Below are 25,478 nucleotides of genomic sequence, written 5' to 3'. Positions count from 1 at the left end.
AGAGGGAGAGAGAGAGACAATCAATAAAGGCAGCAGATGGAAGACAAAAAGGGTCGAATAGAGCCGTTTCCCTGTAGAGCCGTTTCCCTGTAGAGCTGTTTCCTGTAGAGCTGTTTCCCTGTAGAGCCGTTTCCTTGTAGAGCCATGAAATCAAAATCTGACCCTTAAAATATAGAAGCATTGATTTCGCTGACACGGGATCATAACATACAGCCGTTCTGAGACTGGCGGGTGGGGCTACATATGCAAAGACAGAAAGGAAAGGAGAGAAGCTGTGAATCTGACTCTAACACTCCATTAGTAAGTAACTGGTTTAGGATATGTAATGGGAAATCTTTAGCATTTCATCAAATGCTAAAATGAACTTGTTTGGACAGATGGATTGGAGGGAATTCTTAACAAAGTTCACTATTGTCTCTCACTGAGCCCTTGTACAACCAATTATTGGTTGTTTTATAATTATGTGCCTTTTTTTCAATGTTACTAAGTAATTATGTTTGGCCTAGACACCTTAAAAGTGTCTTAAAAATACCAGTGTCTTCAATACATTGTGTTATCCACTGGCTAAATGTAGTGGTGTTTTACGTCATGTTATGTGTGACAAAGCATTGCATTATTATTTACAAACCATCTATTTTAATAAAACAATATGACTTTAACATATATATTCAGTACTGTAACATAGCATTTTTAAGCATCTAATTTCCATGCAACATGTTATGAATTCTAATAACGACTGTTGTGTCTAATTGCACAATCATGTATGCTTTAAAAACATAAATATTCAGTACTGCCGGAATTTAAATGGATTACAATTTTATTCAAATGAGTGTGGAGCTACAGTGAAAAACATGATTAGGCTAAAGTGAACTCACAGCTAATTCCTCCCTGGGATGAGTGATTGGGGAGAATGAACAGGGAGGTCCTGATCAAAGCTAACATTGTAAGCTAATATTGTACTGTATGCTGTAGGAGCCAGATGGTACTCATAAATCCAACACCAGGCTCTGACATATATTAGCATTTACTTAGCAGCCCCAGCTTGTACAGCCATTTAGGTAATATCTCTATCAGATCACTTTGGAAATGGTGATTGAGTGAGTATGGGGTGTTAAAACTTTGTGTTACACTACTATGTGTGCACTTCAATGTGTGTGTGTGTGTGTGTGTGTGTGTTGGAGTATAAATATTGATATACAGTGCATTCGGAAAGTATTCAGATCCTTTGACTTTTTCCATATTTTGTTACTTTACAGCCTTATTCTAAAATTGATGAAATAAATCAAAATCCCACATCAATCTACACACAATACCCCATAATGACAAAGCGAAAACAGGTTTTAAAAAATAAAAAACTGAAATACCTTACTAACATAAGTATTCAGACCCTTTAATATGATCATCCTTGAGATGTTTCTACAACTTCATTGGAGTCCACCTGTGGTAAATTCAATTGATTGGACATGATTTGGAAAGGCACACACCTGTCTATATAAGGTCCCACAGTTGACAGTGCATGTCAGAGCAAAAATCAAGCCATGAGGTCGAAGGAATTGTCCATAGAGCTCTGAGACAGGATTGTGTCGAGGCACAGATCTGGGGAAGGGTACCAAAAAATTGCTGCCGCATTGAATGTCCCCAAGAACACAGTGGCCTCCATCATTCTTAAATGGAAGATGTTTGGAACCACCAAGACTCTTCCTAGAGCTGGCCACCCGGCCAAACTGAGCAATCGATGGTCACTCTGAGAGAGCTCCAGAGTTCCTCTGTGGAGATGGGAGAACCTTCCAGAAGGACAACCATCTCTGCAGCACTCCACCAATCATGCCTTTACGGTAGAGTGGCCAGACGGAAGCCACTCCTTAGTAAAAGGCACATGACAGCCCGCTTCGAGTTTGCCAAAAGGCACCTAAAGGACTCTCAGACCATGAGAAACAAGATTCTCTGGTCTGATGAAATCAAGATTGAGCTCTTTAGCCTGAATGCCAAGCGTCACGTCTGGAGGAAACCTGGCACCATCCCTATGATGAAGCATGGTGGTGGCAGCATCATGTTGTGGGGATGTTTTTCAGTGGCAGGGACTGGGAGACTACTCAGGATCGAAAAGAACGGAGCAAAGTATAGAGAGATCCTTGATGAAAACCTGCTCCAGAGCGCTCAGGACCTCAGACTGGGGCGAAGGTTCACCTTCCAACAGGACAATGACCCTAAGCACACAGCCAAGACAACGCAGGAGTGGCTCCGGGACAAGTCTCTGAATGTCCTTGAGTGGCCCAGTAGCTACTGTACTTAATTACAGCTACTGATTGCAGAAGACCGATGTCTTCTTGTCTGCCACCCAGACAGCTGGCGTCGGGTAAGTTTGGCTTTATACATAGCTTGGGCTTTGTCGAGTAAGGCTTAAACTATGTATTTAGATTGTAGTTAGGTATTATAGGTAGGCATCGTGGGCTGTATATTATTAGGTATTATAGGTAGGCATCGTGGGCTGTTGTGGGTAGTTATTGTAGGTTAGCATTGTATTCGGCGGTGCCGGGTGTAGCACGAAGCTAGCTAGCTAGCTAACTCACCTCCTGGACTAGCTGGCGAGTAGCTATTAGCAACGGTAGCAACTAAATACAATATCCTTTTAGCCAGCTACATTTGTTCGCAGCGCCGCCGTTTTTCAAACAAAGTCAACACAGCAGCCATTGCTAGCTAGCCAACATGACCAGCTAGCTGTACTGTAGCAGCTAAATACAATATATTTGTGCTAGCTAGCCAACGTTTAATTATTGCTGCGTTATGAAAGGAACTAGACACGGACACGAATTATCTGTTTAGTGTGTTAACACACTATTGGTAGTTTGTTGTAACCAAGTATTGGTGATAAACTGTGTGTTATTGGATGCTAGCATGCTAGTTAGCTATAGCGTCATAGTTAGCTAGCTGAATAAAGTAAGTTGAGTCTATTCCTTGAAACATTGAACCGCTGTAGTTCACAACAATTCTAATTTCTAAAGTGGAAGTTGGGAGAGTTTTATTCGGGTGGTTCAGTGAAACAATTATAGTTTCTGAGGTGAAGTTGGGAGAGTTATATTTGGGAGTTTTGGTTTTTACTCTCTCCTTTCCCAGATGTTTAGTTCATTTCATTCCGATCTCCTCTGCATTATTGTAGCTATTTGCTACAGCCTGTCAACTATGCCTCTGCCTATCCCTGTTCTCTCCTCTCCGCACAGGCTACACAAACGCCTCACACCGCGTGGCTGCTGCCTCTCTAACCTGGTGGTCCCTGCACGCACCCCACACCTGGAGTTCCAGGTCTCAGGCAGCCTCTGGAACTGCCGTTCTGCTGCCAACAAGGCTGACTTCATCCCAGCCTATGCTACCCTCCAGTCCCTCGACTTCCTGGCGCTGACGGAAACATGGATTACCACTGAAAACACTGCTACTCCTACTGCTCTCTCCTCGTCTGACCATGTGTTCTCGCATACCCCGAGAGCATCTGGTCAGAGGGGTGGTGGCACAAGAATCCTCATCTCTCCCAAGTGGACATTCTCAATTTTTCCCCTAACCCATCTGTCTATCTCCTCATTTGAATTCCATGCTGTCACAGTCACTAGCCCATTTAAGCTTAATATCCTTGTCATCTATCGCCCTCCAGGTTCCCTTGGAGAGTTCATCAATGAGCTTGACGCCTTGATAAGTTCATTTCCTGAGGATGGCTCACCCCTCACAGTTTTGGGGGATTTCAACCTCCCTACGTCTACATTTGACTCATTTCTCTCTGCCTCCTTCTTTCCACTCCTCTCCTCTTTTGACCTCACCCTCTCACCATCCCCCCCTACTCACAAGGCAGGCAATACGCTTGACCTCATCTTTACTAGATGCTGCTCTTCTACTAATCTCACTGCAACTCCCCTCAATGTCTCCGACCACTACTTTGTATCCTTTTCTCTCTCGCTCTCCTCCAACACTACTCACTCTGCCCCTACACAGATGGTAATGCGCCGCCGCAACCTTCGCTCTCTCTCTCCCACTACTCTCTCCTCTTCCATCCTATCATCTCTTCCCTCTGCTCAATCCTTCTCCCTCCAATCTCCTGATTCTGCCTCCTCAACCCTCCTCTCCTCCCTTTCTGCATCCTTTGACTCTCTGTGTCCCCTATCCTCCCGGCCGGCTCGGTCCTCCCCTCCAGCTCCGTGGCTTGATGACTCATTGCGAGCTCACAGAACAGAGCTCCGGGCAGCGGAGCGGAAATGGAAGAAAACTAAACTCCCTGCCGACCTGGCATCTTTTCACTCCCTCCTCTCTACATTTTCTTCATCTGTTTCTGCTGCTAAGGCCACTTTCTACCACTCTAAATTCCAAGCATCTGCCTCTAACCTAGGAAGCTCTTTGCCACATTCTCCTCCCTGCTGAATCCCCCCCCCTCCCCCCCCCCTCCTCTCTCTCTGTGGATGACTTCGTCAACCACTTTGAAAAGAAGGTTGACGACATCCGATCCTCGTTTGTTAAGTCTAATGACACTGCTGGTCCTGCTCACACTGCCCTACCCTATGCTTTGACTTCTTTCTCCCCTCTCTCTCCAGATAAAATCTTGCGACTTGTGACTGCAGGCCGCCCAACAACCTGCCCGCTTGACCCCATCCCCTCCTCTCTTCTCCAGACAATCTCCGGTGACCTTCTCCCCTACCTCACCTCGCTGATCAACTCATCCTTGACCGCTGGCTATGTCCCTTCCGTCTTCAAGAGAGCGAGAGTTGCACCCCTTCTCAAAAAACCAACACTCGATCCCACTGATGTCAACAACTACAGACCAGTATCCCTTCTTTCTTTTCTTTCCAAAACTATTGAGCGTGCCGTCTTTAGCCAACTCTCTTGCTATCTCTCTCAGAATGACCTTCTTGATCCAAACCAGTCAGGTTTCAGGACTGGTCATTCAACTGAGACTGCTCTTCTCTGTGTCACGGAGGCTCTCCGCACTGCTAAAGCTAACTCTCTCTCCTCTGCTCTTGTCCTTCTAGACCTGTCTGCTGCCTTTGATACTGTGAACCATCAGATCCTCCTCTCCACCCTCTCCGAGCTGGGCATCTCCGGCGCGGCTCACTGCTGGATCGCGTCCTACCTGACCGGTCGCTCCTACCAAGTGGCGTGGCGAGAAGCTGTCTCCGCACCACGTGCTCTCACCACTGGTGTCCCCCAGGGCTCAGTTCTAGGCCCTCTCCCATTCTCCCTATACACCAAGTCACTTGGCTCTGTCATATCCTCACATGGCCTCTCCTATCATTGCTACGCTGACGATACACAACTAATCTTCTCCTTTCCCCCTTCTGATAACCAGGTGGCGAATCGCATCTCTGCATGTCTGGCAGACATATCAGTATGGATGACGGATCACCACCTCAAGCTGAACCTTGGCAAGACGGAGCTGCTCTTCCTCCCGGGGAAGGACTGCCCGTTCCATGATCTCGCCATCACGGTTGACAACTCCGTTGTGTCCTCCTCCCAGAGTGCGAAGAGCCTTGGCGTGACCCTGGACAACACCCTGTCGTTCTCCGCTAACATCAAGGCGGTGACCCGATCCTGCAGGTTCATGCTCTACAACATTCGGAGAGTACGACCCTGCCTTACACAGGAAGCGGCACAGGTCCTAATCCAGGCACTTGTCATCTCCCGTCTGGATTACTGCAACTCGCTGTTGGCTGGGCTCCCTGCCTGTGCCATTAAACCCCTACAACTCATCCAGAATGCCGCAGCCCGTCTGGTGTTCAACCTTCCCAAGTTCTCTCACGTCACCCCGCTCCTCCGCACACTCCACTGGCTTCCAGTTGAAGCTCGCATCTGTTACAAGACCATGGTGCTTGCCTATGGAGCTGTGAGGGGATCGGCACCTCTGTACCTTCAGGCTCTGATCAGTCCCTACACCCAAACGAGGGCATTGCGTTCATCCACCTCTGGCCTGCTGGCTCCCCTTCCTCTGCGGAAGCATAGTTCCCGCTCAGCCCAGTCAAAACTGTTCGCTGCTCTGGCACCCCAATGGTGGAACAAGCTCCCTCACGACGCCAGGACAGCGGAGTCACTCACCACCTTCCGGAGACATTTGAAACCCCACCTCTTTAAGGAATACCTGGGATAGGATAAAGTAATCCTTCTACCCCCCCCCAAAAAAAAAAAAAAAAAAAAAAAAATGATATTGTAAAGTGGTTATCCCACTGGCTATAGGGTGAATGCACCTATTTGTAAGTCGCTCTTTTTTTAATTTAATTTTATTTTATTTTATTTCACCTTTATTTAACCAGGTAAACCAGTTGAGAACAAGTTCTCATTTACAACTGCGACCTGGCCAAGATAAAGCAAAGCAGTGCGATAAAAACAACAACACAGAGTTACATATGGGGTAAAACAAAACAAAGTCAAAAATACAACAGAAATACATATATATACAGTGTGTGCAAATGTAGCAAGTTATGGAGGTAAGGCAATAAATAGGCTATAGTGCAAAATAATTACAATTAGTATTAACACTGGAATGATAGATGTGCAAGAGATGATGTGCAAATAGAGATACTGGGGTACAAATGAGCAAAATAAATAACAATATAGGGATTAGGTAGTTGGGCGGGCTAATTTCAGATGGGCTGTGTACAGGTGCAGTGATCGGTAAGGTGCTCTGACAACTGATGCTTAAAGTTAGTGAGGGAGATAAGTGTCTCCAGCTTCAGAGATTTTTGCAATTTGTTCCAGTCATTGGCAGCAGAGAACTGGAAGGAATTGCGGCCAAAGGAGGTGTTGGCTTTGGGGATGACCAGTGAGATATACCTGCTGGAGCGCAGACTACGGGTGGGTGTTGCTATGGTGACCAATGAGCTAAGATAAGGCGGGGATTTGCCTAGCAGTGATTTATAGATGGCCTGGAGCCAGTGGGTTTGGCGACGAATATGTAGTGAGGACCAGCCAACAAGAGCGTACAGGTCACAGTGGTGGGTATTATATGGGGCTTTGGAGACAAAACGGATGGCACTGTGATAGACTACATCCAATTTGCTGAGTAGAGTGTTGGAGGCTATTTTGTAAATGACATCGCCGAAGTCAAGGATCGGTAGGATAGTCAGTTTTACGAGGGCATGTTTGGCAGCATGAGTGAAGGAGGCTTTGTTGCGAAATAGGAAACCGATTCTAGATTTAACTTTGGATTGGAGATTCTTAATGTGAGTCTGGAAGGAGAGTTTACAGTCTAACCAGACACCTAGATATTTGTAGTTGTCCACATACTCTAGGTCAGACCCGTCGAGAGTAGTGATTCTAGTCGGGTGGGCGGGTGCAAGCAGCGTTCGGTTGAAGAGCATGCATTTAGTTTTACTAGTGTTTAAGAGCAGTTGGAGGCTACTGAAGGAGTGTTGTATGACATTGAAGCTCGTTTGGAGGTTTGTTAACACAGTGTCCAATGAAGGGCCAGATGTATACAAAATGGTGTCGTCTGCGTAGAGGTGGATCTGAGAGTCACCAGCAGCAAGAGCGACGTCATTGATATACACAGAGAAAAGAGTCGGCCCAAGAATTGAACCCTGTGGCACCCCCATAGAGACTGCCATAGGTCCAGACAACAGGCCCTCCGATTTGACACATTGAACTCTATCTGAGAAGTAGTTGGTGAACCAGGCAAGGCAGTCATTTGAGAAACCAAGGCTATTTAGTCTGCCAATAAGAATGCGGTGGTTGACAGAGTCGAAAGCCTTGGCCAGGTCAATGAAAACGGCTGCACAGTACTGTCTATTATCGATCGCGGTTATAATATCGTTTAGGACCTTGAGCGTGGCTGAAGTACACCCATGACCAGCTCGGAAACCGGATTGCATAGCGGAGAAGGTACGGTGGGATTCGAAATGGTCGGTGATCTGTTTGTTGACTTGGCTTTCAAAAACTTTTGAAAGGCAGGGCAGGATGGATATGGGTCTGTAACAGTTTGGCTCTAGAGTGTCACCCCCTTTGAAGAGGGGGATGACCGCGGCAGCTTTCCAATCTCTGGGGATCTCAGACGTTACGAAAGAGAGGTTGAACAGGCTAGTGATAGGGGTTGCGACAATTTCGGCGGCTAGTTTTAGAAAGAAAGGGTCCAGATTGTCTAGCCCAGATGATTTGTAGGGGTCCAGATTTTGCAGCTCTTTCAGAACATCAGCTGTCTGGATTTGTGTGAAGGAGAAGCGGGGGGGGCATGGGCAAGTTGCAGCGGAGGGTGCAGAGCTGGTGGCCAGGGTAGTGGTAGCCAGGTGGAAAGCATGGCCAGCCGTAGCAAAATGCTTGTTGAAATTCTCGATTATTGTAGATTTATCGGTGGTGATAGTGTTTCCTAGCCTCAGTGCAGTGGGCAGCTGGGAGGAAGTGCTCTTATTTTCCATGGACTTTACAGTGTCCCAAAACTTTTTGGAGTTAGTGCTACAGGATGCAAATTTCTGTTTGAAAAAGTTAGCCTTTGCTTTCCTAACTGCTTGTGTATATTGGTTCCTAACTTCCCTGAAAAGTTGCATATCGCGGGGGCTATTTGATGCTAATGCAGTACGCCACAGGATGTTTTTGTGCTGGTCAAGGGCAGTCAAGTCTGAGGAGAACCAGGGGCTATATCTGTTCTTAGTTCTGTATTTTTTGAATGGAGCATGTTTATTTAAGATTGAGAGGAAATTACTTTTAAAGAACAACCAAGCATCCTCTACTGACGGAATGAGATCTATATCCATCCAGGATACCTGGGCCAGGTCAATTAGGAAGGCCTGCTCACTGAAGTGTTTTTGGGAGCGTTTGACAGTGATGAGGGGTGGTCGTTTGACCGCGGACCCGTTACGGACGCAGGCAATAAGGCAGTGATCGCTGAGATCCTGGTTGAAGACAGCGGAGGTGTATTTAGAGGGTAAGTTAGTCAGGATGATATCTATGAGGGTACCCATGTTTACGGATTTAGGGTTGTACCTGGTAGGTTCGTTGATAATTTGTGTGAGATTGAGGGCATCTAGTTTAGATTGTAGGATGGCCGGGGTGTTAAGCATATCCCAATTTAGGTCACCAAGCAGTACGAACTCTGAGGATAGATGGGGGGCAATCAATTCACATATGGTGTCCAGGGCACAGCTGGGGGCTGAGGGGGGTCTGTAGCAAGCGGCAACAGTGAGAGATTTATTTCTGGAAAGGTGGATTTTTAGAAGTAGAAGCTCAAACTGTTTGGGCACAGACCTGGATAGTATGATAGAGCTCTGCAGGCTATCTCTACAGTAGATTGCAACTCCACCCCCTTTGGCAGTTCTATCTAGACGGAAAATGTTATAGTTGGGGATGGAAATTTCAGAATTTTTGGTGGCCTTCCTAAGCCAGGATTCAGACACTGCTAGAACATCAGGGTTGGCGGAGTGTGCTAACGCAGTGAATAACTCAAACTTAGGAAGGAGGCTTCTGATATTTATGTGCAGAAAACCAAGACTTTTACGGTTACAGAAGTCAACAAATGATAGCTCCTGGGGAGTAGGAGTGATACTGGGGGCTGCAGGGCCTGGGTTAGCCTCTACATCACCAGAGGAACAGAGGAGGACTAGAATAAGGATACGACTAAAGGCTTTAAGAACTGGTCTTCTAGTGCGTTGGGTACATAGAATAAAGGGGGCAGTTCTCCGGGCGTTGTAGGAAAGATTCAGGGCATTATGTACAGAAAAGGATATGGAAGGATATGAGTACAGTTCAGGTAACCCTAAGCGTTGGGTAACAATGAAAGAGATAGCGTCACTGGAGGCACCGATTGAGCCGATTGAGCCGGTCTCGGCGTGTATGGGGGGTGGAACAAAGGAACTATTTGAGGCAGTTTGAGAGGGACTAGGGGTTCTACAGTGAAATTGTATAATAAGAACTAACCCAAACAGCAATAGGCAAGGCATAATTGACATGGGAGAGAGGCATAAAGCAGTCACAGGTGTTATTAGAGAGAGCTAAGACAACAACTGGAAATAGCGATAACGTTTGGACTAAGGCTAAACAGAATAAACAGGACAGGGTACCGTGTAAAGGAACAGTCCAGCAGGCATCAGCTGTGCAGCTGAGTGATCATAAGGTCCAGTGAACAGCAATATGTGAGTCCGAGAGCAGTTCAAATTGGTGCTTCAGCACAGCTAGCAGGGAGCACAGTTGTAGTTTGCGTGTGCTAGCGGGCCGGGGCTGGCAGATGGATCTTCGTGGTCGTCGCAACGGGAAGCCTGTTGAAACCACATCAGAATATTTCGTCGGCAGACCAGTCGTGTTGGATCGGCGGGGCTGGATAAGAGCGTCTGCTAAATGACGTAAATGTAAATGTAAATGGCCCAGCCAGAGCCCGGACTTGAACCCGATCTAACATCTCTGGAGAGACCTGAAAATAGCTGTGCAGCGACGCTCCCCATCCAACCTGACAGAGCTTGAGAGGATCTGCAGAGAAGAATTGGAGAAACTCCCCAAATACAGGTGTGCCAAGCTTGTAACGTCATACCCAAGAAGACGCAAGGCTGTAATCGCTGCCAAAGGTGCTCCAACAAAGTACTGAGTAAAGGGTCTAAATACTTTTGTAAATGTGATATTTCAATTTCTAAAAACCTGTTTTTATTTTGTCATTATAGGGTATTGTGTGTAGATTGATGAGGGGAAAAAACTATTTAATCCATTTTAGATTAAGGCTGTAACGTAACAAAATGTGGAAAACGTCAAGGGGTCTAAATACTTTCCCAATGCACTGTATAGTAAATTTAAAGTAAAACACAAATCAGTCATTTTTAATCCAACTCTCGGTTCTATTTATTTTATTTAGTCAGGTTAATCACTGAGAACTCATTCTTTTTTCCCAAGAAGCCCACTGTGGGGAGGGGAGCTGAGTGAGGGAGTAGAGTAGAGGCAGCCGTCTGCTATGTCTAGGGACCGACAGGGACAACTGCAGCCCAACTCCAAGCAGCTCAGAGACCAATGGTTTCCCTAATGGCATGGGAAGATGCCGCTTAGATTGATTTAATGGTACACCTTGTCTCATGGAGTTCAATCTTCACCGCAAACTTTTTTCATTTGGGCAAGCGAGCTGGGAGCTGACAGATTTTTCTTTCTCCATCAGAGTTTTTCTCCCGCTGCCGGAGTGTTTTATATGGAGCCAAGGTTGAGATGTCCTATTACACAGGGTAACCTCCTGAGAGAGGAGCGAGAGAGGCTCTTCTCTGTCTGGCCATCAGTTTAAAGGGGGGGAAAACTGCTCTGTCTCGCTAGAAGCCTGTCTGTGATTACTTGTTCTATTAGAATCATTTTCAGTAACTGATGCTGAGATAGACAATTTTAATGTTTATGTAAAGCACAATATAATGTTAAGGAAAATGTCCATCCACAATCTAAATGGTCGATTCATTTGTTCATTTTGAATGTTAAGTTGAAAAGCCTGTTTGGTGAAACCTACAAATACGTAAGCTATCACTAACAACTGCTGCACACACTCAGTGGCACTTACACAGACTGTGTGTGTGACCTTGCACCACAGACATATTAGGTTACAGTGTGTAAGCTGTCAGTGAAAGGGCAGTAGTGGAGAGAGTGAAGAGTCATCGTGTGTGTGTGTGTGTGTGTGTGTGTGTGTGTGTGTGTGTGTGTGTGTGTGTGTGTGTGTGTGTGTGTGTGTGTGCGTGTGTGTGTGTGAGAGAGAGGGGGTTAATTGTGGCGAACAGCTGAGGAAGACCTTCTCAGCTCTTATATGGTACAACTAGACTGGCTGCTGCCACACAACCTGACAAGCTCTTTTACAATGACGAGTGTGTGTCAGTGTGTGGGTGTGTGTTTGTGTGTGTTTGTGTGTGCGTGCTTGTGTGTGTGTGTGTGTGTGTGTGTGTGTATCACAGAGAAAAGGAAGTCAGAGGGAGAAAGTGTGTGTGTGTTTCCGCAGGGACAGGTGACCAAGCCAACCGTGTGTTACCGCAGGGACAGGTGACCAAGCCAACCGTGTGTGTTACCGCAGGGACAGGTGAACAAGCCAACCGTGTGTGTTACCGCAGGGACAGGTGACAAAGCCAACCGTGTGTGTTACCGCAGGGACAGGTGACCAAGCCAACCGTGTGTGTTACCACAGGGACAGGTACCAAAGCCAACCGTGTGTGTTACCGTAGGGACAGGTGACCAAGCCAACCGTGTGTGTTACCGCAGGGACAGGTGACCAAGCCAACAGTGTGTGTTACCGCAGGGACAGGTGACCAAGCCAACCGTGTGTGTTACCGCAGGGACAGGTGACAAAGCCAACCGTGTGCGTTACCGCAGTGACAGGTGACAAAGCCAACCGTGTGTGTTACCGCAGGGACAGGTGGCCAAGCCAACCGTGTGTGTTACCGCAGGGACAGGTGACAAAGCCAACCGTGTGTGTTACCGCAGGGACAGGTGACCAAGCCAACTGTGTGTGTTACCGCAGGGACAGGTGACCAAGCCAACAGTGTGTGTTACCGCAGGGACAGGTGACCAAGCCAACAGTGTGTGTTACCGCAGGGACAGGTAGCCAAGCCAGCCATGTGTGTGCTCATGAGCTCCCGAGTGGTCTAAGGCACTGCATCTCAGTGCTTGAGGCGTCACTACAGACCCCCTGGTTCGATTCCAGGCTGTATCACAACTGGCCGTGATTGGGAGTCCCATAGGGCGGCGCACAATTGGCCCAGCGTCGTCCGGATTTGGCCGGTGTAGGCCGTCATTGTAAATAAGAATTTGTTCTTAACTGACTTGACTAGTTAAATAAAGGTTTAAAAAAAAAATTGCACTTTTAGGAATGACATTAGTCCCAGTAAGCAATTTGTACTGGGGACACTGGGGTGGTGATTGGGAGGATTGTGTGACCAGCCCTGACTCCGTGACCCTGGTACAACAGGAAGGATCTAAGATGGATCATGCTCACGGTTTCCTGTTACTGAGGTGGCTGAGGAGACAGAGCCACAGTCCAAGGTGTGGTATATCTTACACCAGCGCTTGCAAAAACATGATTTAATTAGGTGTGTGTATGTGTGGGGGGGATGTGTGTATGTGTATGTGTATATGTGTGTCTGTGTGCGTGCTTTCGTGCATGTGTGTGTGCGTGTGTGTGTGCGTGTGTGTGTATATGTATGTGGATCAGCTTTCACTGGGGAGCTAAAGGTTAGACTTATGTGTTGCTACTTACAGTAACATGCTGAAACACCCTTAAACTGTAACGTTAGCATTACACAAGCTATCTGTCAATCAACCACAACCTCTGAGACACCATTTCACTCTCTAACGGTTCTCATTTTACATCTGAGTAGAGAAATAAATTGTGAAAAACAAGCATGGAAATAGCAGCACTAGTGTTGCTGTCCTTTCTCTCCATATGTCAGTACCCTGCCCAAACCCCTCTACCAAGTGGTCTGATTTCTTCGTGTGTGTGTGGTGGTGGTGGGGGGGGGGGGTCTCTATCTTCCGTTCAGCTCTGACCTCCAGCCTGAACAGGGTTTAACTGAAGGAAACTAATCCTCCATGTTAGTGTCCTTTGATGCTCATACTGCGGTTAACCAGCCCCTTACCCAGCCCCTTACCCAGCCCCTTACACAGCCCCTTACCCAGCCCCTTACACAGCCCCTTACCCAGCCCCTTACACAGCCCCTTACCCAGCCCCTTACACAGCCCCTTACACAGCCCCTTACCCAGCCCCTTACACAGCCCCTTACACAGCCCCTTACCCAGCCCCTTACACAGCCCCTTACCCAGCCCCTTACACAGCCCCTTACCCAGCCCCTTACACAGCCCCTTACACAGCCCCTCACCCAGCCCCTCACACAGCCCCTTACCCAGCCCCTTAAACAGCCCCTTAAACAACCCCTTACACAGCCCCTTACACAGCCCCTTAAACAGCCCCTTACAAAGCCCCTTACCCAGCCCCTTACACAGCCCCACTGCTGCAGGCTGCTCGGGGGGTATCGTGTGTGTTAGCACGGCCACACTAATCAGATAAGTGGGCTAATGCTAGCCTTGGAGGTTTGCAATGCATCTTAATCTGTTGATTTAACACTCTCACAGGAATAGCTCAAATCTAAATGCTCTCTGGTTGTTGATGGAAGGGTTGAGTTGAAGAGGGGTAGTGTAGAAGGGTGAGGAGAGGGGTGAGGGGTGAGGAGGGGGGGGTGAGGGGGTGAAAAGAGGGGTGAGGGCTGGGGGGGTGAGGAGGGTGAGGAGGGGTGAGGGGTGAGAGGGGGGTGAGGAGGGTGAGGGGGGTGAGGAGAGAGGTGAGGGGGTGAGAGGGGGTGAGGAGGGTGAGGGGGGTGAGGAGAGAGGTGAGGGGGTGAGAGGGGGTGAGGAGGGTGAGGTGGGTTGAGGAGAGGGGTGAGGAGGGTGAGAATGGGTGAGGAGGGGGAGGAGATTGGTGAGGAGGGGGGTGAGGAGAGGGGTGAGGAGGGGTGAGGGGGGCGAGGGAGGTGAGTGGGGTGAGGAGGGTGAGGGGGTGAAGAGGGGTGGGGGGGGGGGGGGTTGTGGGGGTGAGGAGGGGTGAGGTGTGAGGGGGGGTGAGGAGGGGTGAGGGATGAGGGGGGGTGAGGAGGGGTGAGGGGTGAGGGGGTGCTATGCTATGTAAGACCCTGGCTTAGTCTGACGGCACATTAGTTGACACTAGAAAAATACAGCCGCCAATAAATCTCTGGTAACAGCCCCGGATTCAAGTTTCCCTCCGTGATATATCAGACTTACCATTTGGGAATTGCAAACTCTGTAGGTCATTTGTACAACTTACTTTAAAACTTTAATACTACTGGAAGCACAAATGTTGACTGAGAGAAGGTAGCCTGGCCTTTCTCAGATGAAACACAGTTGGATATAATTGATATTTTCAACAGCAGCCGCTTCTTATTCCTTCCTCTCCCAGAGATTGTGGGAAATAATCAACGACAGCCCAATGTTGTAATTTAACCAGTGATGCACCCAACAGTTGCTACGAAAATGTCAACTGTCTCTTTGACCGTTGGACTTAAAGGTGAATGTCAACTGTCTCTTTGACCGTTGGGCTTAAAGGGGAATGTCAACTGTCTCTTCTCTTTGACCGTTGGGCTTAAAGGGGAATGTCAACTGTCTCTTTGACCGTTGGGCTTAAAGGTGAATGTCAACTGTCTCTTTGACCGTTGGGCTTAAAGGTGAATGTCAACTGTCTCTTTGACCGTTGGGCTTAAAGGTGAATGTCAACTGTCTCTTTGACCGTTGGGCTTAAAGGTGAATGTCAACTGTCTCTTTGACCATTGGGCTTAAAGGTGAATGTCAACCTTCTCTTTGACCGTTGGGCTTAAAGGTGAATGTCAACTGTCTCTTTGACCGTTGGGCTTAAAGGTGAATGTCAACTGTCTCTTTGACCGTTGGGCTTAAAGGGGAATGTCAACTGTCTCTTTGACCGTTGGGCTTAAAGGTGAATGTCAACTGTCTCTTTGACCGTTGGGCTTAAAGGGGAATGTCAACTGTCTCTTTGACCGTTGGGCTTAAAGGTGAATGTCAACTGTCTCTTTGACCGTTGGGCTTAAAGGTGAATGTCAACTGTCTCTTTGACCGTTGGGCTTAAAGGTGAATGTCAACTGTCTCTTTGACCGTTGGGCTTAAAGGTGAATGGCAACTGTCTCTTTGACCGTTGGGCTTAAAGGTGAATGTCAACTGTCTCTTTGACCGTTGGGCTTAAAGGTGAATGTCAACTGTCTCTTTGACCGTTGGGCTTAAAGGTGAATGTCAACTGTCTCTTTGACCGTTGGGCTTAAAGGTGAATGTCAACTGTCTCTTTGACCGTTGGGCTTAAAGGTGAATGTCAACTGTCTCTTTGACAGTTGGGCTTAAAGGTGAATGTCAACTGTCTCTTTGACCGTTGGGCTTAAAGGTGAATGTCAACTGTCTCTTTGACCGTTGGGCTTAAAGGGGGATGTCAACTGTCTCTTTGACCGTTGGGCTTAAAGGTGAATGTCAACTGTCTCTTTGACCGTTGGGCTTAAAGGTGAATGTCAACTGTCTCTTTGACCGTTGGGCTTAAAGGTGAATGTCAACTGTCTCTTTGACCGTTGGGCTTAAAGGTGAATGTCAACTGTCTCTTTGACCGTTGGGCTTAAAGGTGAATGTCAACTGTCTCTTTGACCGTTGGGCTTAAAGGTGAATGTCAACTGTCTCTTTGACCGTTGGGCTTAAAGGGGAATGTCAACTGTCTCTTTGACCGTTGGGCTTAAAGGTGAATGTCAACTGTCTCTTTGACCGTTGGGCTTAAAGGTGAATGTCAACTGTCTCTTTGACCGTTGGGCTTAAAGGTGAATGTCAACTGTCTCTTTGACCGTTGGGCTTAAAGGTGAATGTCAACTGTCTCTTTGACCGTTGGGCTTAAAGGTGAATGTCAACTGTCTCTTTGACCGTTGGGCTTAAAGGTGAATGTCAACTGTCTCTTTCACCGTTGGGCTTAAAGGTGAATGTCAACTGTCTCTTTGACCGTTGGGCTTAAAGGTGAATGTCAACTGTCTCTTTGACCGTTGGGCTTAAAGGTGAATGTCAACTGTCTCTTTGACCGTTGGGCTTAAAGGTGAATGTCAACTGTCTCTTTGACCGTCGGGCTTAAAGGGGAATGTCAACTGTCTCTTTGACCGTTGGGCTTAAAGGTGAATGTCAACTGTCTCTTTGACCGTTGGGCTTAAAGGTGAATGTCAACTGTCTCTTTGACCGTTGGGCTTGAAGGGAAATGTCAACTGTCTCTTTGACCGTTGGGCTTAAAGGTGAATGCCAACTGTCTCTTTGACCGTTGGGCTTAAAGGGGAATGTCAACTGTCTCTTTGACCGTTGGGCTTAAAGGTGAATGTCAACTGTCTGTTTGACCGTTGGGCTTAAAGGGGAATGGGTGTTTTAAGGGGACTATTACTCTCATTTAGTTTATATTGATCTAGGGGAATTTTGTCCGAATTGTGTGTGTGTGTGTCCCCACTTCAAATTCTAATGTTATAAATCCCAGAGAGATAGAAAGATCTTAGCACTTAGCGAGAGAGAGAGAGAGAGAGAGAGAGAGAGAGAGAGAGAGAGAGAGAGAGAGAGAGAGAGAGAGAGAGAGAGAGAGAGAGAGAGAGAGAGAGAGAGAGAGAGAGAGATTTTAGCACTCTCAGAGCCAGGTTGGGAGTTGGTTGGATGGGAGCAGAGAGAGAGAGAGAGGGAGGGGGAGAGAGAGGGAGCGAGGGATTAGAGAGAGAGAGAGAGAGAGAGAGAAAGAGAGGGAGAGAGGGAGGGGGAGAGGGAGAGGGAGAGAGAGAGTGAGAGAGGTGGGGACACAGACAGCTCAGCGAAGAGAAAGGAGGGGGGTGTTGCTTCTCCGAAACCTGAGACCCCCCCCCCACCCCTCCCAACAAGATCTGTCGCCTTTCACGTTCGTTTCTCCCTGCCACCCCTCAGTATGTCAGCCTCCCCAGACCTTTAAGAACCCAATCGGCTCAAATTCAGCCACTGACATAATTAAGGGGGTGCATGCCGAAAATAAGGGGTGTATTTTGAGTGGAGGGGACATGTGTTAGGAGTCTCGGGATGCCTGGGTGCCTCCGACCGAGTTCACTTGTTAGGAAAACTGGGTATAGCCTTACACTTCCGTTGACATGACTGCGGTATTAGTGGGGCGTCTAGGGTGTCGGCCACCCCTTGGCTGACCCCCCTTTGGATGTTCATGTTTACAGAGGTGTTCTCACAAACATTTGCCCAGAGCGGTGCGACGCCCTGACGGCCCCACTGGTGTTTACAGCCTCTGAGCTTTTACCGTACCTAGACAACCAACGCTACCGTACACTGCCACCTTGGCTGACACACACACAAATGCACGTACAGTGAGGGAAAAAAGTATTTGATCCCCTGCTGATTTTGTACGTTTGCCCACTGACAAAGACATGATCAGTGGTAGGTTTATTTGAACAGTGAGAGACAGAATAACAACAAAAAAATCCAGAAAAACGCATGTCAAAAATTTTATAAATTGATTTGCATTTTAATGAGGGAAATAAGTATTTGACCCCTCTGCAAAACATGACTTAGTACTTGGTGGCAAAACCCTTGATGGCAATCACAGAGGTCAGACGTTTCTTGTAGTTGGCCACCAGGTTTGCACACATCTCAGGAGGGATTTTGTCCCACTCCTCTTTGCAGATCTTCTCGTCATTAAGGTTTTGAGGCTGACGTTTGGCAACTCGAACCTTCAGCTCCCTCCACAGATTTTTTATGGGATTAAGGTCTGGAGAGTGGCTAGGCCACTCCAGGACCTTAATGTGCTTCTTCTTGAGCCACTCCTTTGTTGCCTTGGCCGTGTGTTTTGGGTCATTGTCATGCTGGAATACCCATCCACGACCCATTTTCAATGCCCTGGCTGAGGGAAGGAGGTTCTCACCCAAGATTTGATGGTACATGGCCCCGTCCATCGTCCCTTTGATGCGGTGAAGTTGTCCTGTCCCCTTAGCAGAAAAACACCCCCAAAGCATAATGTTTCCACCTCCATGTTTGACGGTGGGGATGGTGTTCTTGGGGTCATAGGCAGCATTCCTCCTCCTCCAAACACGGCGAGTTGAGTTGATGCCAAAGAGCTCGATTTTGGTCTCATCTGACCACAACACTTTCACCCAGTTCTCCTCTGAATCATTCAGATGTTCATTGGCAAACTTCAGACAGGCCTGTATATGTGCTTTCTTGAGCAGGGGGACCTGGCGGGCGCTGCAGGATTTCAGTCCTTCACGGCGTAGTGTGTTACCAATTGTTTTCTTGGTGACTATGGTCCCAGCTGCCTTGAGATCATTGACAAGATCCTCCCGTGTAGTTCTGGGCTGATTCCTCACCGTTCTCATAATCATTGCAACTCCACGAGGTGAGATCTTGCATGGAGCCCCAGGCCGAGGGAGATTGACAGTTATTTTGTGTTTCTTCCATTTGCGAATAATTGCACCAACTTTTGTCACCTTCTCACCAAGCTGCTTGGCGATGGTCTTGTAGCCCATTATAGCCTTTTGTAGGTCTACAATCTTGTTCCTGACATCCTTGGAGAGCTCTTTGGTCTTGGCCATGGTGGAGAGTTTGGATTCTGATTGATTGATTGCTTCTGTGGACAGGTGTCTTTTATACAGGTAACAAGCTGAGATTAGGAGCACTCCCTTTAAGAGTGTGCTCCTAATCTCAGCTCGTTACCTGTATAAAAGACACCTGGGAGCCAGAAATCTTTCTGATTGAGAGGGGGTCAAATACTTATTTCTCTCATTAAAATTTAAATCAATTTATAACATTTTTGACATGCGTTTTTCTGGATTTTGTTGTTATTCTGTCTCTCACTGTTCAAATAAACCTACCATTAAGATTATAGACTGATCATTTCTTTGTCAGTGGGCAAACGTACAAAATCAGCAGGGGATCAAATACTTTTTCCCTCACTGTAAGCACACACACGCACCATCCCCTCTCTCTTCATACACCAGCTCACAAATATGAGCTAAACACACACCTTACACATCTCACACACACACCATATCACAAATGGTCAGATACTCAACCTGACATTTCACGCCACTCAGAGTGCATCTGTACGCATTGACACACACACACACACACACACACACACACACACACACACACACACACACACACACACACTTTCCCCCTGCACTGAGATCCTCCAGCCATGTCCTTTTAACAGAGAGAATGGGAAGAATGTGACAAGGTAGATGTGTTTCCTCTAGGGCCGTGAGGTTACCCTACTGGGGTCATGCATCACTCCTGGGAAAGACATGCACAGCAAAGTTGCCAATGCATGAATGCCGCACTATTACTAGCACCCATTTTAATAATGGTACCTGTCACTCTGCTAATCATAACTTCACACTAAAAATCACTCACAACTCACAGTACAGCTATTGTACTCTACCTGTGCCTGTATACAGAACTAAAGGCACAAAGCAGCAACTTGGGAATAAAGAGGGGGGTTAGTGGCTTTGTAAGAGGTTGATTTGGCTTTTCACAGTAGCTCCCTGTTTATAAACAGTTGTTGTGACAATGCTAAATGTGGCTTTTTATGAACATTCTAAAACAGCTTCCCCTGGCGTGGGCTCCCGCACCTGTGCTGACGCAGTGTGACAACACACACACACACGCACGTGCACACACACACACACACACACACACACACACACACACACACACACACGCACACACACACACACACACACACACACACACACACACATACACACACAGGGCGACAACAAACACCTCGGGAGGACAAACAAAAGTCAGCAGTCCCTGGCCATTTCCTGTGATAGCCTCACACGTCGCCCAATGAACGCCCCTCGGCATGGGGCTGTGACTTTCCACAGGCTTCCCTGACAATCCCCCTCACCCCCACCCCAGAGTCCTGATGCTCCAACCCCAGATCTCCATTGTATACCACCTAGCTAACAAGGTGAGGACTCCCCTAAATACCCTGAGAGGAGAGGAGGAGGGGAGGTGTGGGATGTTTTCACCTCTTGGGGAGTTATCAGTGCTGTTTTTATGACAATGAGCCCCTAATCTTTGGACCCATCTCCACCCCTCTACCACCCCACCCTACTACCCCCATCCACCCCACCCTACTACCCCCTCTACCCCTCTCCACCCCTCTCTACGCCTCTCTACACCTTTCTACCCCTCTGCACCCCGCTATACCCCTCTCTACCCCCCTCCACCCCACCCTACTACCCCTCTCTACCCCGCTCCACCCCGCTGTACCCCTCTCCACCCCAACCTACTACCCCTCTCTACCCCTCTCTACACCTTTCTACCCCTCTCTACCCCTCTCCACCACTCTCTACCCCTCTCCACCCCAACCTACTACCCCTCTATACCCCTCTCTACCCCTCTCTACCCCTCTCCACCCCGCTATACCCCTCTCTACCCCTCTCTACCCCTCTCCACCCCACCCTACTACCCCTCTCTACCCCTCTCTACACCTTTCTACCTCTCTCTACCCCTCTCTACACCTTTCTACCCCTCTCCACCCCAACCTACTACCCCTCTCTACCCCTCTCCACCCCACCCTACTACCCCTCTCTACACCTTTCTACCTCTCTCTACCCCTCTCTACACCTTTCTACCCCTCTCCACCCCTCTCTACCCCTCTCCACCCCGCTATACCCCTCTCTACCCCTCTCTACCCCTCTCCACCCCACCCTACTACCCCTTTCTACCCCTCTCTACACCTTTCTACCCCTCTCTACCCCTCTCTACCCCTCTCTACCCCTCTCCACCCCACCCTACTACCCCTCTCTACCCCTCTCTACACCTTTCTACCCCTCTCTACCCCTCTCTACACCTTTCTACCCCTCTCCACCCCAACCTACTACCCCTCTCTACCCCTCTCCACCCCACCCTACTACCCCTCTCTACACCTTTCTACCCCCTCCACCCCTCTCTACCCCTCTCTACCCCTCTCCACCCCGCTATACCCCTCTCTACCCCTCTCTACCCCTCTCCACCCCACCCTACTACCCCTTTCTACCCCTCTCTACCCCTCTCTACCCCTCTCCACCCCTCTCCACCCCAACCTACTATCCCTCTCTATATCTTCGAATAAAACGTCAAATTGGTTATTTTCTCATATTGGTAGGCTGTCTATCAGTGAGATAAAACTACCTAAAAATGTCTCTGAATGGTTTGCGCCTTAGCAGTACAGTCCCAAGTTGTTAACAAAATGGTGTCAGAAATGGAAAGTCATATGATTGGCAGCTGCCTACTGCTGCTCCTCCAATAGCAACGATCAGCAGCTCCACACCGACACTGACGACTGGCCCCCCTATCGCCTTTCAGACAGAAACACTGCGTAAAGATACCAAAATAAAACAGATCCACATTGCTCAAGATCCACCAACGCTATGAGTTATGGGTGCAGCTGGAGTGGGTTGCTAAAATATGGAGGATTTCTAACTATAAAGACACTGATATCTCAATATGAGTGACAGAAACATTTACGCCTCGTCGGGTGTGGGTTTCGCTGAGCTGGGGAGGGCAGTGGACGGCAGGGAGGGCTGGGGAGAGCTGGGGAGAGCTAGGGGACCTGGGGGTGGCTCGGGAGGGCAGGGTCAGCCATGGTGGGCTGTTTAGGCAACACTGGAGGGACGCAGAGTCAGGTTGCAAACTGTTAGCATTCCTCCAGATTACAGTGTAATACAGGCTGGCAGAAGCCCCAGCGCCTTGTCGTTTACAGGGCCAACGCAACGGAAGACAGGATGAGAAAGAAGAGGGATAAGAGGGGGAAGGAGGAGACTCATGGGAAAGGCTGTTCCTCAGGCCCTTGCATCAGCTCTTGCCAATGTGTCAGCACTGGTGACACTCACCATCCCCTGAGGTGCCTCTAGTCTAGTGTGTAAAAACAGAGCTCTGATCCGGTGGGGACAGCATTACTGACAGTTGTAGTAACAGTTAGTTGAGTGGTGGTAGAAGCACTTGTCTTGTGAATGTAATGTGGCTGTATCGTTATGAAGAAACCTGTTTTAACTAATGACAGACATTATCGTTAATCACCTGCTCATTAGAGGAGACGTGTGCAAGGGGAGTACTGAGGGTCTACTGACACACACACATACACATCTACACACATACATACCCATACACACATACACACATACATACACACACACACACATACATACACATACACACGCATACACACACATACACACACATACACACACACACACACACATACACACACACACACAGACACACACACACACACACACACACATACATACATACAACATACACACACACACACACACACACACACACACACACACATACACACACACACACACACACACACACACACACACACACGTGCACACATACATACACATAAATACACACACACACATACACACACACCTCACACAGTACCACATACTCTCACCCACCATGGCTCCCAGGCAGGGCAGCTCCATTGCCTGCTCTCCCCCCAGCGGAGTGCCGCTCATCTGGGCAAAGGATGCCTCGCTCCCTGGGTCTGGCTAATGATGCCCCAGCCTCCCTGGCTCCATTAGGCCCCGTGTTAAGGGAGAGTGATGGGATGGATGGGGGAGCAGAGGAGAGCAGGGGGATCTGGAATGCGTCCCAAATGGCACCCTATTCCCTATATAATGCACTACTTTTCACCAGAGCCCTACGGACCCTGGTCAAAAGTAGTGCACTATGTAGGAAATAGGGTGCCATTAGGGACGCAGCCCTGGTCTGTCTTTTAATAGACCCTGGGAGGGAAGTGCTGCCTCAGCTTCTCCTAGTCCTCTTTCTGCTTTCCAGCCCATCAGTAGCCAATCAGGAGCATCAGTTCCACAGGGCTGACCGTCCTGACCGTCACCTCCGAGACCGTCTGCCCTCCAGACCAGCTGAGACGGGTGGAGGAGGGGTGAGAGAGGAGGAGAGAGGGGGAGGATGGGGGAGAGAGGGGGTTAAGAGACATTATAGATAGCAGAACTGCAAAGAGAACCATGTTCTGTTCTTCCAGCCCTGAAGAGTGATATCTAATCCTTCAAAGAGCTGTGCCCCAGTCCCTGAAAACGCTCCTAAAATATTATCTTTAACCAGTAGTATGATGTCAGTAATACCCCAATCTCAGCAGTCTATTCCCTGCAATGTACAATATATCATGAGTAATATTACAAGAGTTTCTGGGTATAGAAATCACCCCAGTTCATGGCCCTAACCCTGGGCCTTGCCCACTGCCGTGTTCTCCAATATTTTACTAGTCTCCATAAAATAAGCCTCTGGTACTTTGAATAGAGGAATTGAGAAAGGGTGTATATGTATGAGTTATGGACATATCTAAATCTGTTACAATATTACAATAAGTCCTGTAAGTTACTCCACAACTCAAACTCCAAGCCTGTCAGTTTTTTCAGAGTAGAGTTGGCCTGAAACTTTCCGCACTTAACTAACTGAAAAATTAGAAGTCTTTAAGTCTGACGTACAGAAATCTTTTATCCACAATATTAGTCGGAAAAGGAAGATAGAACTGAATTTTTAAAGGGAAGAAAATTCTAGTGAAGTAATTTTAATCATAATAATGACAAGGCTGAGAGAAGTAACATTTAGTCATTAATGTCAGGGAGGATATATATCAGAGATTTATATATTAGCATTAAGAGAAGCCTATTAGTAACGTAGCTAGCTCATCCTTCGGGGTCACCGCAGATGAGTGATAATCCTATGCAAATATATTCTGCAGGATAGAGAATCATCAGCTGATTATGTGCAGCAGATCCCGCTCAGGTTTCTACATTACCAAGTCTAAAGCCTAATGTCAGATGTAGGGAAAGATATATATATTATGCATGAATATTAAAAAGACGCCATAGAAATACAGAGGCAAAAATTGCAGCGATTACAAAAATTGCAGCAAGATTTAAAAAATTGCAGCAATTAAAAAAATTGCAGCAATTACAAAAAGCGCAGTGATTACAAAAATTGCAGCGATTACAAAAACTGCAGTGATTACAAAAATTGTAGTGATTACAAAAATTGCAGTGATTACATTATATATATTTTTATACATAGTAAAGAATTTTTTTTGCAGGATTCTAGACCATGTTATGGGGCAGAGGAAGTATCCTTACATTCTGCATTTAGATACACATGTACTTAAAAATATGGAGACTACTACTCAGCACATCTTCTTTTACTTAAAAAAGGAAAACATCTTACATACTGTACATCATCAATGTTCCATGTTGAGGCTGTTTAGGCCTATATTATGGTTATTTAGTCAGCTACTTCATCAACACAGCTCTGTAGGTCACTGTCCTTCCCTGGAGCTGTACATCAACGCAGAGGAGACATCGATCATGTCCGCCTCTCCTCACTCTGACCAGTTCATTACATGACGTTACCACGGACACAGACTCCTGTGTCACTCACAGACCCTTCCTGGAGAGTCAGATTCTTCCTGTATCCCTTCTGTATGCTTCATATTCTCTGCAAAGTATCTTTATTTTTCACTTCTATTAGCATTTTTGGAGGGTTTAGGTGTATTGGGTGTTTTATGGACCCTGACCCTCAACACATTTGAAACTTTCCAATACCTCTTTCTTTGCTGAGATGTTGTTGTCAAAATGAAGGCTGAAACGTACACAGAGATCACATTATTTTTTCTGGGTTAAAACAATGCTCACTCCCACTGTGGTAAACATGCACTCACAGATCAACCAGCCCCAGCGCAGGCTGAATAGCAGCCCTGTCGGCCCAGCCCACTGTCCAGCCAACAGACCAGGGCCACATAGGCCTTTTGTTTTGTTAACTGGTGACTACAGAAAGAAGAAAAGGAAAACTTGTGTAAACAAGCTGCTTTACCATCTCAATGGCCCCACATGGGTGTTTCCTGGCGATGGACTGTGCCCGTTCGCATAGCCGAGCTGAGGCTAGGGAAACTTTGGATACAATCCCACGTAGCACTGGTGGGATGGGCTGTGGCTGAGGGTACTTCTGGGAGGCCAGGC

At 47.6% G+C, this 25,478-nt stretch overlaps 1 protein-coding gene across 1 annotated transcript in view; it reads right to left on the bottom strand.

Moving 5' to 3' along the window:
- dock7 (dedicator of cytokinesis 7) overlaps positions 1–22,907 on the bottom strand; it is a gene marked incomplete at its 5' end in the record, with an annotated part of 115,732 nt that extends 92,825 nt beyond the window's left edge. Inside the window, 3 exons of the mRNA XM_084163904.1 lie at positions 13,522–13,911; positions 21,961–22,084; positions 22,888–22,907. Coding sequence (XP_084020030.1) covers positions 13,522–13,911; positions 21,961–22,084; positions 22,888–22,907 — 534 coding nt within the window. The remainder of the gene's footprint in view (positions 1–13,521; positions 13,912–21,960; positions 22,085–22,887) is intronic.
- Between the last annotated feature and the right edge of the window lie 2,571 nt (positions 22,908–25,478).

This window comes from Coregonus lavaretus, assembly GCF_964263955.1.
Source record: "Coregonus lavaretus genome assembly, chromosome: 6".
In the NCBI taxonomy this organism is placed as follows: Eukaryota; Metazoa; Chordata; class Actinopteri; order Salmoniformes; family Salmonidae; genus Coregonus; species Coregonus lavaretus.
This window is presented reverse-complemented; position numbering and strand designations above follow the sequence as displayed.